At 45.3% G+C, this 15902-nt stretch overlaps 1 protein-coding gene across 4 annotated transcripts in view; it reads right to left on the minus strand.

The window, feature by feature from the left end:
- Window positions 1-15902, minus strand: part of BCKDHA (branched chain keto acid dehydrogenase E1 subunit alpha) — a 177876-nt gene that overhangs the window by 95960 nt on the left and 66014 nt on the right. For all 4 annotated transcript variants that reach the window (XM_069644388.1, XM_069644389.1, XM_069644391.1 and 1 more), the window contains one exon: window positions 15799-15885. In XM_069644388.1, coding sequence (XP_069500489.1) covers window positions 15799-15885 — 87 coding nt within the window. The remainder of the gene's footprint in view (window positions 1-15798; window positions 15886-15902) is intronic.

Raw genomic sequence — 15902 nt, forward strand, 5'->3', positions numbered from 1 at the left:
CCCTAGCAAAGCAACCATTGAGTGTATGGTTTTATAGTAGTCAATACGGCTCCTAAGATTGGGGTGCTTTAAATGCACCCCTTTTGGGCATCGGAGTGATTAGGGCACCTTGCAATGGTTTCTAGTAAGTAGGCTGGTTGAAGCTGTAATTTAATTTTGGCTTTGCTGGGACCATTCCTGTGCCATTTTACTGCTGTCTTCCTCAAATAACAGCATGATTGTGCACATTGAGATAGGAATCTGCCATTGTACAGAAGGGTTGCAGGACACCACTACCCAATCTCTGCTCTTCGACTGGACTGTCCTAGGTCAAATTCACAGTGTTTCGATCATAAAAAAATTTTCTGTGTATTGCCTGTCCCTCAAGCCATCAAACTCTGCCTTGTTATGTTTCTCGGCCTTTTCGCGAGCGAACCTTGCAGGTTTTTACTCCAGGATGCTGGGTCCTGCTCCAGCGAAGGCAGATTTTCATCTTGTTGTTGATGGGGGTTCAGGTATCTGGGTATTCTGATCCTCGTCACCCAAGTAGATCTTCTACTGATTGGGTTTTTACACCGTTCCTGAGCCATCTATGGGGGAACTGCCACAGTGCGCAACTGCCTCTGCGTTGGTGGGCTATTTCGGATACTCGCCTTCATGGGTCCCTGTAGTCCATGGTCAAAGGTTTATGCAGCCCTCTCCTTCAACCACGTTTTGCATTTAACTTGCAATGGCCTGAATCCTATTATGCTGCCTTTTCGCCCGAGGCTCTTCATTCACAAACTATGGACTGAATTCTTCTTGATGGTCTCACCTGGCATTACCCGATGGTAGGTTGCTGCCATGTGGAGATTAGGGACGTACCAGCCTTTACCCCATAACCACACCTGCCAAACTTTGTCCTACTGATTCCTATGGAGACCTCTCACACTTACCTGAAACACTTTAAAAGTGACTTTGAAGGTCATTACCTGCACATGGATGTTTTTCCACAGACGCCCTTGAGTTCAGGTCGTTTTCAGGACAAAGACTAGCCTTAACATGTGCCACTGATTCCTTTTGTTTTTTAATACTTTATTTACGCTTGGCAGAGAGACAAATGCATGGATAAGTTAATCAAATTGGACCATAAAGTGGTCAACGATACATATCATGCTTGAGCTCCTACAGCATGTAAATGTCATTGAACTGGGACGTAGATTCAGTAGACTGGCATTTTAAGACTTAAGACAATACAGCCATGACAACTGGGAGTGCACTTATGGCAACTGCATTTGGGCTAAATACACATGGTAATCGCCGTTATGGGAGTTGTCCTAAAGTCCTATGGCAGTAAGACTTAAGTGAGCTATCTCAGTGTTTTGTATATTCCCCCAACTCTTAGTATCAGTCTGTACTAGCTCAGGGACTTGGTATAGTGGCAGAGCAGTCAGGCTTATCTTAAGAGGAACATGGGAGCTGTAGAGTACACTGAATCTTAGCTAGACAGGCACAACAAAAGAAGCACTTGCACATATTTATATAAAAAGTATATATTTACATCAGAATCACTTTAAATACTACAGACGCTTACTTTGAACACTTGATAATACACTTAAAATGGCACTTTCACTTGCGTTTGTTCGCGGTTACATGTGTAGCAATATTAGAAAAGGAAAAGACAAGGTCATCGTATTATCGGCTATGATATGATATAGGATAGGTTATTTATAACATGCTTAAAACCCAGAGGTTTCTAAGCGCGGACCCGGGGATCGAACTCTGTGGTGCTCCGTGTCGTCTTGCTTTCAAGGCGAGCATGTTGCCACTGAGCTATCCTCCCGAGACAAATTATTGTGCACTCACGCGGTTTATACAGTAATACATGTACTCTGCAGACACATATTAAAGTCTCTTAAAGGGAGGATAATGGTTAGTGTAGCACGAGCTTAGTTCAATGCTCTAGATACGGTTTCTTCAACTAGTGTTAGGCAAGATTGTATGCAGTACCCTGCTGGAGACTGCACCAGCTGTGTCCTCTTGGCAATAGTTAACCCAAACTTTGGTATAAGTCCATACTTCACAAGTTGGTAGAGTGATTAAGCAGCCAGGCTTATCTCCATGAGGGGCCAATGGGAGCTGTAGAGTTGCAATAGAGTTTCACAGTGACAAGTATCCAAATAACACTTACACTCAAGGTTTCTTGATTAAACAATTATTTATTAATTTAAGTCAGTTTTAAAATAAATAAGCCTTCTAAAGAAGGCACCAAATATGTAACACTTTATACTTCAAAATACACACTCTGTTTCAATAAATCTGTAGATGACCTTTTGGGATGGCACACAGGCTCTTCCTACACCCTGAGGTGACTTCAATTACTACGAAACTGTGGACATTGATATATCACTGGTACATTTCGAGCAATACTGAGTTTGGTGTCAAAAAGGAAAGAGTTAGGTAAGGAAACCATGGTTAACAAGTTTCTGAAACCGATGAGCACTCTTAAATCCCTCAATGCTATGTAGATTAACCCTTTCCCAGCTATACAAGTAAAGAACGTATGACTTTTGGAGGGACAGATCAAAACACAAAGTCAGAGGTTAGAAGAGTCTTCAGGGAGCCAGGACAGCCAAAGTCAATTGAGCAAAGTCTAGGGGAGCTGAGCTACTTCTCGAAGAAGTAAAAAGTCTTGCACAATGTTATAGAGAGTTTTGTAGAAAAAGAAAACACTGTTGGGCCACAAGCTGGGAGGCTTGTGACAGGCAAAGTAGCAAGCAACTCTGTAAAAGACAGCAAATGCAAGCCTCAACAGAGTAAGCAAGCTAAACAACAAAAGGTAAGTACCCTTAGTTCACAGTACCTTAGGTCTGAAGAAATTGGTTCCAGCTGGCTTCTGTCCCTGTTGTAGTATGGCAGATCCTGTTGTTCCTGGGCCTCAGTCGTGGGGACAAGAGGGAGGATGTCTGGGGACTCCTGCACTATGACTCGCAGGTCGGTGGCAGCAATGGGTAAAATTCAGATCAGTGGGACGTTGCGGTTTCGACTTCTCGCGAATAGCACCATTGTGGTTCTTGGACACTTTGTGAGCTTTCCTTGCTTCTGGGGTCCAGCACTCTTGAGGTGGCTCAGGCTCGGCCAGCCCTGCTTCGAGGCAGTCCGGAGGATCGTCCTGGAGCTCGGGTCTGGCCTAAAAATTATGCACTCTATTCTGGTGTTCCTGTCCCTGGCACTCGGTTCCTGCAGCAGCAATGTAAGTACAACCAGCAGAGAGAGCGTTTCCAGTCGAGTTCGTCTTGGGGTCGATTGGTCCCACCAACCCAAGGGGAGAAGTCATCCTTTGCAGGGCTTTTCCAGTCGAGGCGAATTCGGAGCTTCAGCACTGCAGCAGGGCCTCACCAGGCAAACCAACAGTCCAGGAGTTGCAGCAAGCGTCTCTCAAGTTCTTCTTCAGATTCCTTAATTCAGTGGCCGACTGCCTTCCTTGCAAAAGACCTCGCTTTTATGAAAGTCTCTCCCATTCATTTGCAGCCTTGCTGTCACTCACACAGCAAGGTGGCTGTCCTCCAAAGACAGCCAACCGGCCAACCACCTTTGGGTGCATTCCTGTAACCTAAGACTAAGCACAGGGAGTTTTGGGAACCTTCCTCGCTTCTTGCCCTGCCCGACACGCTGGAGCCAGAGGCAGGCTTCAGCCCTGCCAAAGACAAAACGAACAAAGGGACCAAAACTGGTTTGGCGTGCAGAGTAAATCTCAAGAAGGACCTTTACAAAAAGAAATGGTGAAAAAAGAAAACTGGGGCCATTTTGACAAAATGGGCACCCATGGGTGCCATACTGCAGCTGCGAACCCAGTTCGCGCTAAAAACACACACTGGTAGGAAAAAGTAAACCACTGCCACCAGCCATTAATTGTAGAAAGGGTAACAAATGAGAAAGTAGACAAAGGGGATACTAAGTAACCCCTCCAGCACTCAAGATAGTGTGCACTGGGTCTACAAAGTTGGAGAGAGAGATTGCAGAGGAGTGTGTGCTGGAACTGTATAAAAGGTGAGGCTTCTGGAGTGAAAAGCAAGTCGACCACTGGAAGCTGAAGTAACCGAACATGACCAGAGACGCCTGCAGACCCTGTGCAACACCGTGAAATGGCCACTGCTGTCCTGACCCCATTTACTGTGCGACAGAGGAGCTCCGAAGATGACGACTCCTTCCTTTTGGCTGGTGGAAACAACCAGTCCCAAGACAAACTTTGAAATGAGCCATCTCCTGAGGTCCTCAGAGTCTCCTAGAGCTCCTCCTTTGGGAAATTCCCTGGAATAGTACAGTGTGCACTTCCGGTTGACACTGGTAGCAAACAGATCCACTCGAGGGGTTGCCCAAAGGGCGAAGATCTCTTGAAGGACTTCCTGAGCTAGTTCCCACTCATGGGAGACTATGCTCTGCCTACTCAGAGCGTCCCCCACTGCCACCGTGTTCTCCTCTCTGGCTAGGATAACTGCTTATAGGGAGATTCTTTCTTGAATTGCCCAGAACCAGAGCTGTATTGTCTCTCTGCACAGTGGTAGTGACCCTACACGTACAGAGGGCAGAAAAGCCTTCAGCGTAAGTTATTGTTTTCAGCTCCAAAAGAATGATGTGTAGTTTGGACTTTGATGGAGACCAATGACTGCTGATAGTCAAATTGTTGGCATGGGCTCCCCACCCAGTCAGTGAGGTGTCCGTTACTACCTTTCTCTCCGGCCATGGTTGCCAAAAAGGTTCTCCCTTCAAAATATTGTCCTCGCAGGCCCACCACAGGAGATCCTGTGTGACCCTGTTTGGAACATGAAGTAGGTCTGACATGTTGCCCGAGAATTGAGATCATTGAAAGGATCTCATTCTTAGACAAGCCTCTGGCACCAGGAAAATGCAGGATGCCATGAGGCTGAGCAACCTCAAAAAGTCAGGCCGGGAAACGCTGGGACCTCACATTTGTTGACCATCTGCAGAATGTATTGAGCCCTCACTTCGGGTGGTGAGGTCTTTCCCAGGGATGTATCCAGTACCACCCAGATGAATTGGATCTTTTGAAATGGTATCATGTGGGACTTCTTGTAATTACGGGAGAAGCCCAGTCTGTGGACAGAGTGGCAGGTCACGCATGGATGATCCAGGGTTTGTTCGGGAGAACATGCCCTGATCAGCCAATCGTCCAGGTAGGGGGTAGATGGGAATCCGCCCCTCATGAGACTCGCTGCCACCACTGCCATCAGTTTGGTGAAAACCCTTGGGGCTGAGGTCAGCCCGAAAGGCAGAACTCGAAACTGATAATGAGAACCGCCAACAGCGAACCTCGTGCATTTTCTATGCTTGAGATGGATAGGCACATGAAAATAAGCATCCTGAAGGTCCAATGACACCATCCTATCCCGGAGAAGGAGAGGCTCAAGGATCTAAGAAAGTTTGACCATCTTGAACTTGTCCTTCCTGAGGAACTTTTTCAAGTATCTCAAGTCCAAGATGGGTCTCAGTCCTCTGTCCTTCTCGGGGATCAGGAACTATGGAGAATAGCATCCTTTGTTTCTCTCGGTTACAGATACTGGTTCTATAGTACCTTTCTCTAGGAGGGTGAACATTTCCTGCACATGGAACTGATCTGGAACCTTTAACACATGGCTCCCCAGTGGATGATTCCGAGGTCTCCGAATGAAGGGGAGGCAGTAACCTTGGCTACGGTTTGTAATGCCCAAGCATCTGAAGTAATACCCTGAGATTCTTTCAGATGCTGAGACAGTCTGCCTCCCACTGGGGTGTCGTGAGTCAAGAGAAGTTTTCAGGTGGCTGAAGCAGTAGCTGATGGTAAAGATTCTGCTGCTTGGGCGGGCTTTGCACCTCTCCCTTGTCCACCACGAGGGAATCTTCTTTGGCCTCTTTGACTAGTCATTCCTCTCATTCTTCCAACTGAGGAGCAGTAGCAAAAGGATCTACCCCTCCAAGACGTTCCACTTGAGTGAAAGGGCTGAGGCTGCCTAAAAGCGGCACCTAGAGACTTGGCTGCTGCCAAGGAGGTCTGCAGCTTCAAGGCTTTAGTCAGCCTTGCTGCCAAAAAGAAGAGATCTGACAAAAGGCATATTTAGGAGTCTAGACTGCACCTCTGGTGCAAATCCAGGCTTCCTTAACCACGCAAACCTGCGTACCACGGTGCTTGCCACCATGGCTCTGCTGTTGCTGTCAGCAGAATCATAACCAGACTGAAGAGACTCACACAAGGCCCCTTTGCCGTCTTTTACAATGGGCCAATAAACAAACAGTCTCATTCCTCCCCTTCTGGAATATGTTCAGCTGCCATGAATATACAGTACCATATAGTGTAAGTGAATTCCGCAAGGGCACATATAGAGTTGGTGGATTTGACAGCCATGCTCCCAGCAGAAAACACTTTCCTTGACCAAGCGTCTATACGTTATCATCCCGATCTGGTGGGATGGTCGGATAGGTATCCTGCTTGGAGGTAATGGGTGCTGCTTGCACCACTAGACTTTCTGGGGTAGGATGTTTTCACAAGTAGCTGCTTGACGGACAACATTTTTTTGTCAAGTTTTTATCGACTGCCGGACTGGATTCCGGTGCTTCCCAATTAGCACTTCCTCTCTTTTGTAGAGAGGCATGAAAGGGTAGAATATGATCCCTTTGAGAACCTTTGTCCAGGATGTCTCTGAGGTCATCCTGTTCGAATGGGAGGGCAGGCCTGCTCCATCCCAGATAATCAACTATCTTTAATTGCCTGCAAGAGGCATCTGCATGCTCATCTGATTCTGGCTTAACAAAATCCAACTTTAGTGAAGTGTTCACTCCACTAGACGTCTGTAAATGTTCATGCAGGTCCTGTAAACTGGATTCTTCTGATATGAAGCCATCAGGGACATTTGGAGTGCCACACTGCAATCCAAAGAGTGCATCATTATCATCAGATGGTTCATTGTACTCATAAATGGAAGTGAGTGACTTAAAGAAATCCTTCCTAGCCGAAGTAGTGAAGGTTTTCTCAATTACTGGCAAAGGTGTCGATGGCTTCGAAGGTTTTGAGCCAGATGCCAATGGAGTCGATGTCTTCGATCGAGACGTCTTAGACGTCAACGGCACCGTTGGCGATTACTTCGGCTGGTCCTTGAACTTTGTCCATGACGTACTTCGATGGCTCGAAGGATTCCTCCGACTTTCCATCGTGTCGAGGCCTCTACCGCTCTCGATGGGAATCTGGCCTTCATCCCAGGCTAGAGGGTGTGCAGCATTTGGCTCAAGCCCTTTCCTTACCGGCTCCAGAAGGCGCGGTAGGAGCATGGCCTACTTGCTTTCGAAGGCTTCTGGCTCTCAAATGTATTTCCTGCCTAAATGATTCCCATTCAGCCTGAGTAATCTCTGGGAATTAATCGGACGAGGCTGACAAAGTAGGTGATTTGGGATGCCTTTTCTTTGATTTCCTCGACAATGACGAGGAGTGGTGGGAGCCACTCTGTGACCTTGACCTTTTAATCTTCTTAGATAGAGGCGAGTAGTCTCTTGTTTCGTTAGAAGACATTTTTTCGACGAGATAGTCGAAGGGGATTCTTTGGGGATTCTACCAACCACCAATTTGCCTTTATGCTCCTTCAGAGTTTTCCAGTCATCGATGGACACTTCGGACAGGCCGAGGTCTTATGTTCCACACGGAGACAGCACAAGCATACTCGATGTGGGTCCATCAGCGACACCTTGGAGTCGCAGTCTAGGAATTTTTTAAAACCTGGTTGTCGGGGTGGTCGGAGCCAAAGACAAAGACATTTTTTGATAATACTTGAAGAAATATCTGAAGCGTGCAGTAGTTCACAAAGCGAAAACTTACTCAGAAAAACAGAACTGAAGCCAACTGGCGCTACGAGTGCTATATACACTTTAGGTGACATCCTCGAGATGGAGCCCCTCGAGGGACATCAAGTCGACAATCAATGCACAGCGCCCTCGGACGAAAAATCTTTTCGAAGCAGCTCAAGCTGGATATACTGACCTCCCCCTCCCAGATCGGCAGAAGCGCTAAACAAAGAACAACCACGCTAGTAATGGCAAATAAAAGAAGGGGGGCACCAAGTTGGTATTTGGGTGCCCCCATTGTGCACTACCGCGGCTATGGACATAATCTGCGGTATAAAAAATGCACAATAGTTGGTAGAACACGTCCACTGCCACCAGCAATAACTAAGTGATTGTGTGTCTAAAAAGTCACAGGAGCAGAGAGAAGGGGGATACTAGGTATCCCTTTGGCAATCCACTGAAGGTGGTGTGTGCCAATCTCTCAGACTATAGAGTTTAGGGGGAGATACCAAGTATCACTCTAGTTACTGGAGGATACAGAAAAGGAATATTAAAAAGGAAAACCCTAAAGGGTCCCCAGAAACACTGTCCATAAGGAACTGTGTGCTGCAGTTGTAAAAACACAGATGCCTTTAAGAGCTATGGAGCAGATAGACTTCATAGTACACGTAGAATACAAAGAATATAGTTCCAAAAGACAGAGCCCACAAGAGGAGGAGTGGAAAAGGCTCCACTCATTCAAGATTGAAAGAAAAAGGTCCAGAAGTACAGCAAAAGTGCTGGGGGGTCTCACTAGGAGAGGGGATGAAGCATAACAATTATAAATCTCCTCAACAATCACACCATACATCTCGGCTTAGACGTGCTTGACAATGTAACTTTATAAAAGTCTTCACAATTCTCAGCCCATGGCAGTGCTGCCAGCCAGTCTTTTCCCAGCGGGAGACGGATGTCCATCCATTTCTTCAATGTACACTGCTTGTCGATGAGGCATTCCATGTTTAGGAAGGTTCTGAGCCTCCTCTCCGGACGTCCCTTCATGACCCAAATAGCGCACTCATGGGCGATTGAGTCAAAGTGCAGTTCACCACTGCAGAGTATCCAACACATGACCCCAAAGGCCACACTGTTTGCCATAATTCCACAACATGTGCAAGTGATTTTCACTCTTGCATCTTGGGGATCTACCATCCATGTCTGGGTCGATTTTTTAAAGTTTGTTAAATATCTTTTATTGGATCAATTTAAATACAGTATTCAACTACACAGATTTGGACAAGGAGCACATCCTATCCCATTGCTCTTCGAATAGGTCTGTCCCCATATCCTCTGCCACTGCTGTCTCACGTTAGATATCTGTACTTCTGCCTTACCCATATCCATCCTATACAGTGAAGCCAGTATCCTGCGACTATGAGAAGAATTTTAGATTTACACAAGTAGCTAATTTTCTAGGGGTTCTATGGGGCGACCTTCCCACCCTTTGGAGGCCATGGCTTTCAGTCTGTAAACTTGCAGAATCTCTGTTGTCATACCACCCCCCGTCTTGGTTTGCACGTTTGCATAGTAAGGAACCTCCCCCTCTGGGAATAGGTCCCCTAAAACCCGGTATCCCAACTTTTCCCAATGTGTGCTAGAAGGGTTGCAAGTGTTGCATTGTTTTGGTTATAAACCTGTACTCATAAAAACAAAAAAAGGGGTTGAGAAAGACCTTTTCTCTCCCAAAAACTAACAGAATGCTAGGCTGGCTGAATGAGTGTCTCAAGTTTCTATTTGCACATTTTAGAACCAGCAGAATAAGTGAAAATACCAAGAGTTTTCAATTAGTTTCCTACACTACAGTAACTGGGAAAAATAATTTCAAGGTGCAAGCTAAAGTCAGCCATAAAAAGACTCACTACCTCCAGGCTATGGATACATACGAGCACAACATTTCTTACTCACCAAGAGTCAATCATCACTAGCCAACGGCTAGTGGCGAGTGCATATTTTGTGCCTTATATGTACACACATGCAAACAAGCTAGCCACTGAATTACACCTTCTCCCTCACCCATGAATAGATATACCAAGTTTACTTTTATGACAAAAGCAAGTTATAAGTGGCAAATTAATTTTACATCTGTAAATTCTGCTGGGTAAAATACTGTAGATTTGTTTTTAATTCCCTCTATCGCCACCCCCCTCATTCCCCTCCCCCCGACCCCGTTACTTCAAAACCTCCTGAAATTTGACATCACTAGTTATAAATCAGTGCTTCATTTGTTACAAATGATTTGCTCGCCTACGGTCCTCCAAATGGTCTCACCGAGCAGTCAGCTGGAAGGTGGCGGGCCAAGAGCTTGGTTGAAGAATCTTCCTGGCTTTGAGAAGTGGGCATCTTTCCTAGCACTGCTAATGGGCTGGCATTGTCAAGTATATTCTTTGGTCAATGATCAGAAAGCTTACTGTACTGGCCCATATTCTTAGTGTGCATGTTAAGCTGCTGAAACTTTACCCTCTGCCACCAGTTTGTGATGCTTCTGGGGCTACTGGGGAAGATCAATGGAAGTGGAGGGTGGTATGGGAGCAGGTGCAGTGCCTTCAATTTAGCCACTATTGGCAGTCTTTGCTGCAAAGTAACAGAAATGTGATTGATTAGCGGTCTTGTGTCTCTGCTCAGACTTTGTTTTACAAACATGTATTGAGTGAGACGACACTGTGCAGGCTGAAACTGTCCTGGAGAGCCACACGGCACCCAAGCCCGAAGGATACTGGTGCAGATCCTTGGTATTGCTCCCAGAGTTGGGTCACGGCAGACCCTTGGCACAAGTGCAAGTTACTGGAGTGTTCAAGAAACCCTATCCAGTCTTTTGGAGTCACATCATCTGGGTGCCTGAGAACATAAAGGTTGATTTTTACGTACTCTTGTTGTCAATGAAAAACCTCAATTAAAGTGTGTCAATGAGTGCAGAGTTCTGCCAAAAAATGTTCAGTCATACAAATCATGTAACAGGAAAAGGGGGATGGGTATGTCCAGGAAGGACACAATGCTATACCAGATAGGGATATGGGAGGTTCATTCAGTCTGAGCAATCCCCTTCCTATTGTGGGTTCTGGTTATTCATACACTTAGCTGGATGCAAGGATCTTCTGCACACCAACATCTTTGTGTTTATTCCAGGTCCTCAGACAGGGGAAAGCTATCCAGGTAACAGGTGTAAAAGGTGAGGACACTACGACCGCAAATAAAGGAGGCCTTCTGGGAGAGCAGCAGACACAGGGACAGGAGGTGGTTAAGGGAACAAGACCAGTGTAATGAAAACAGTATCAGAAGACAAAGCTGGGAAGGAGGTAGTTTTCTCAACACAAACACTAGTAGAGGAAGGCGGGGGACAACTTTAGAGGGATTATCGGCTTCAACATGAGATTGCATTTTAAAAGAGGGCAATGCCTGCGAGGTATATATGGGTGTTGGGGAGAATTCTCATTTCTGTGCTAATTCCCTTCATCAGGTACCCCCAGCTCTTTTGCTGGACTTTAGGACTTTTTAATTTTATCACTGAGTGAGTGAGCCCTTTTTCTCACTCTCTCATGTGTTTTGCCCGATTTGGATTATGCGTTTCCTTTGTTTTTAGAGTCTGACAACTCCATAGGCATCTACTTTTTGTATGGTGACACAGCACCCTCAGTGCAGTGTCACAGAGAAATCCTTTAGATTTCTCACACGGTTTAAATACCTTTACAGTTCCCAAGAATAGTAAAGCGAAATTGACTTTACTTCCCTTTTCTCTTTGTAGATCCAGAACACCCCATTTTATGTGGAGTGATGGGGGGAGGTGGGGGGGTTACTTAGTAGCGCCCATTCCTAACTACTCATATAAAAAATGTTGTTCCCCTCACTACTTTAATTGGCTGGTGGCAGTGGTTTAATTTTCCTACCTTTGTGTTTTACTACCGTCGGCTGAATCCTCAGCTGCAGTATAGCACCCATGGGTGACCATTGTGTAAAAATGGCCCGGGTCTTTTTCTGCCATTTTCCGTTTGCGGGGTCTTTCTTGTGTTTTACTCTGCGCACCAAGTAAGGTTTGAGCCCTTTGTTCATTTTGCCTTTGGCGGGATTCAGTACTGAAACCCGCTTCTGGCTCCAGTGTGTCTAAGTGCAGGAAGTGAGAAAGGTGCCCGAAACTCTTTCCTTTGTCTCTAGGGAAACCTGAATGCACCCAGTCCCGATTGGCTGTCTGGCTGTCCTTGCAGGACAGCCACCCTGCTGTTTGAGTGACAGCTAGGCTGTGCATGAATGAGAGAAACCTGCTTAAAAGGCGAGGATTCTTGGACTGAACACAGAAACAACCACTGGGAAGAACAACCCGAAGAAGCTGAACAAAGCTTGCTGCATCCTCCTGGACCGCTGAACTGCCCGGTGAAGCCCTGATGCTGTGCTGAAACTCCGAGACGTACTCCACTGGAGCCTCTTCCCAGACTGGCTGTACTTCTTTGCTGCTGCAGGAACCGAATGCCAGGGGTCAAGAAATCCATAGTCTAGTGCAACGTCTGTGATCCAGCTAAAAGCTCCAGGAGTCTCCTCGGGACCCTTCAGAGGCAGGACAACCAGAGCTTGAGTCCCCTCACCAGAGTGCAGGATTCAAGGAGTGAAGAGAGCCCAACCAGTATCCAAGGTGGTGAACTGCTGCTGATACGAAAGGAGCCTGTAGCTGCCGCCAACCTTCGAATTGCTGTCGCAGGAGTTCCCAGACGTCCTCCCTCTTGTTGCCACGACTGGAGGCCCAGGAACACAGGATCTGCATCGCTGCAACCAGACAGAAGCCAGCTGTACCACTCGTCTTCTAACCAAAGGTACTGTTCTGACTTGGGGTACTTACCTCAATGTCTGTGGCTTGCTCTTCTCAGTTGAAACGTGCAGCAACTGCTTTTGTAGAGTTGATTTCAGCCCTAACCTTCACAAGTGTAACAGTGATTTTTCTTCAATAAACTCTTTGTGCAAGACTTTCACTATCTAGAAGTGCCTCAGCTACATAGACTTTTCTCAAATGAATTTGGCTGTCCTGGCTGCCTGCAGACTCTTCTATTCCATCCGACATTGATTCTTGCTGTACCTCATAGGTGATGCATTGGTTTTAAACTAATATTGCAGGGAAATGCTTGTATCTAGACTACATTGGACGATTTAAAATGCTCTCATGCTCCGAGAACCTGTTTAACCTTCTTCCTTACTCTAACCTCAGAATCCAAAAGTGTACAAGTGATACATAAATGCCAATACTGTCCTAGTTAGTGAAGTCGCCTCAGGGTGTAGGGCATGTGTATGAAGCATCGCTAAAGAGTATCTACTTGCTTTGTGATGATTCTGAGAAAGTACTATGAAGTGTATTTGGTTGCTGCATATATTGGCCTTTTTAAAGAATGCTCATTTAAAAAAACCACTGTTAATTGTTTTTAACAAAAACCTTGAGTATAAGTGTTACTTGTATTGGTGGATTTCATTGCTAAAGCTCACATTTACCCCTCTTCAGATAAGCCTGGCTGCTCAGTCAGACTACCAATGTGTGTAGTGCAGGCCTATACCAATAGGTGGGTTACCTAATACCAAGAGGACAAGTGCTGTGTAGTCTCCCACAGGGTTACTACATCAATTCTTGCCTAAAGATGGGCAAGCAGAGGAGGAACCAGTCAACAGAGAGCAGAAAGGAATTCAGCAGAAGACATGCAAAGGGAAAAAAATAGGCATGGGGGAAATAAGTCGGGGGACGAGACGAGTTAATAAAGAAAAACAGGCCAAAGGACGGGAGAAGAGAATGTAGATGAGGGACAAGACATGGTAATAAAATGCTCAAGGATCGGAATAAAGCAATACATGTGAAGAATAGGGACGCAAATGAAAGCAAACAAGTTATTTGGCATTTGGAGGATCATCATCAAGGGCACAATGGAAACCAGAGGAGGAGCAAGTAAAAATGACAGAAGAAGGGGATGAACATGTAAAACTAAAAAAGAGGAAGCACAGGCAAAAAGGTGTACAGGAGAAAAGAGTCCACAATACTACACAATGACAGGGAGAGGACGACGAGCTATAGGAAGAAAATGCATGTGTATTAAAAAGGCCATGGAGTAGAGGAATGTATAGTGACTTAAAACAGGACGAAAGTCTCTAGGGGAGCAAACAATCAAGGCTTTGAAGAAAAGAATGTTTAAGCATCGGAAGCAGACTGCACTGGTAGTAGAGGATGCTTGCGCAATCAGTAGTAGTAGCAACCACTGGCACCATTTCAAAGAACCACTTTTAAACTTGTAGCAATACATATCTGCACGTTGTGTGCGAATTAAGTACTTCAGTCAGTGTGAAACATTTTATAAAACGGTGAAACCAAAAAATCGGAACTGGTACCAAAACTTCCACTGCATGCACTCATTCAAACCCACTAGGATTGCTTCAGAAAAATCAACCCCTTCCTTTTCCTAATAATAACGCCTGGCTCCCGTCCAATTCATTGCCAATGGCGACTTGCCATTGTCCACTTCAAACTGCCAACTCATGTCTCATCTCAATGAACTGTGAGACAAGAGGTGCATTTGGGCTCTTATTTTAACGTAACTGTGCAGTTACACTCACGTTCCCTTTCCTTTCCTTTCCGTCTTACCAACGATCACGTTCTGGCATGGGCAGCTTATCAAATGCTCAACCATACTAGAGTTGCAATTAGTAAACGTAGTCTGTTGCCATGGGTTACTACCATATCTCCACGATTAATTACAAGATGCACACCGAGCTCACCAGTCGGATTTGGTATGCCCCTCAACTCAGGGATTGTCTTTTGCCATTTTAACTGGACATTACCCATAATTTGACCTTTCAAATTATTGTGATGATGCAATAATTTTTTGCTGGTGTATAATAAAAATGGAAACAGGTTTTAAAAGTGTTGTTAATAAAAGGAATAGAGTTAAAGTGGCTATATAAAGGGGATACTTTAGAGGAAGCCTTGTATATGTATTGGATTAGAGAGCCCAGGCCTCCATTTTGTCTGCTGTAAGTAAATGCATAATGCAACCTCTATGACTGACTGCGCTTCCCAAAGATACTCTTGCAACAGGCACACTCTAATGCAGGGACCATAAACGCTTAAAGGGTCAGAGTCTCTCCGGTTTCTTCTGTGTCTAGTCTGAACTCATTGTGATGTAGGGTCAAAAAGTCCATACTGGTGCTAGGTTATTGTACCATGTCTCAGATCCAACAAAACAAGTAAAACAGTTCATAATTGATGATAAGAGTCATGTAGAATAAGACAAAGCCACAATGTTGAATAGCCCAATCCGAATTAGGACAAGGACCATGTCGATGTCACCTGAAAGGCTTACCCACACTGTTCGACAACATGACCCTCAACTATCAAGCCCCTTACTGGAACTCTGCTGACAAATGTACTGATATTTGAAGGCACCACAGCAATATATTCAATTGGGATAACCTAGGAATCCTGAAGTAGCTTGAAACATTTATAATTAAAGTTCCCCATACCACAGCAACACCATTTTAAAGCACATACAGGTGTTCAAACACTGTTATATTGGACCATGATAAACAGAGTTCATTAATTGTACCCTTGTTAAAGTGCTTAAGCAGAAAACACGTTTCAGCCCCTATACATAAATACATTTTCAAAAACAAACTAGGATAAATAAACGAAGAAACAAAAATGTAAGAAAATACTTTGTAGATGTATTTGTTTTACTGCTTTCTGTTTAGTACATAAAGTCACCTTGGTGGAGTGATCCAAAGCTAGAAGCTTGCTACTATCCACTGGAACTAAAACGTTAAAACGGTTTGCCCACCATGTTCTTTCCCAGTATCCTACCATGTGCTAGCGTAGCACTTATATAGTAAGGGGAACTTAAAGGAGCATGCATCCAAGTGGGGTATTACAATGTGGCACACATAAGGTTAATAGTGCGTGATACATGGAAAATAAATAGTGCTTCCGGACCGCGTGGGGTTCACATGTTGCACAAGACGTACCTGTCTCTGAGACTCATACAGGATGCGGTCCATGGTGTTCAGCAGCGTCATGGTGTGGTAGAACTTCAGTACCTGCTCTTTCGTTAGCTGCGTAGGGTGAAAAT

The sequence above is a fragment of the Ambystoma mexicanum genome, chromosome 2p, assembly GCF_040938575.1.
Source record: "Ambystoma mexicanum isolate Mex_15411 chromosome 2p, UKY_AmexF1_1, whole genome shotgun sequence".
Taxonomy (NCBI): Eukaryota; Metazoa; Chordata; class Amphibia; order Caudata; family Ambystomatidae; genus Ambystoma; species Ambystoma mexicanum.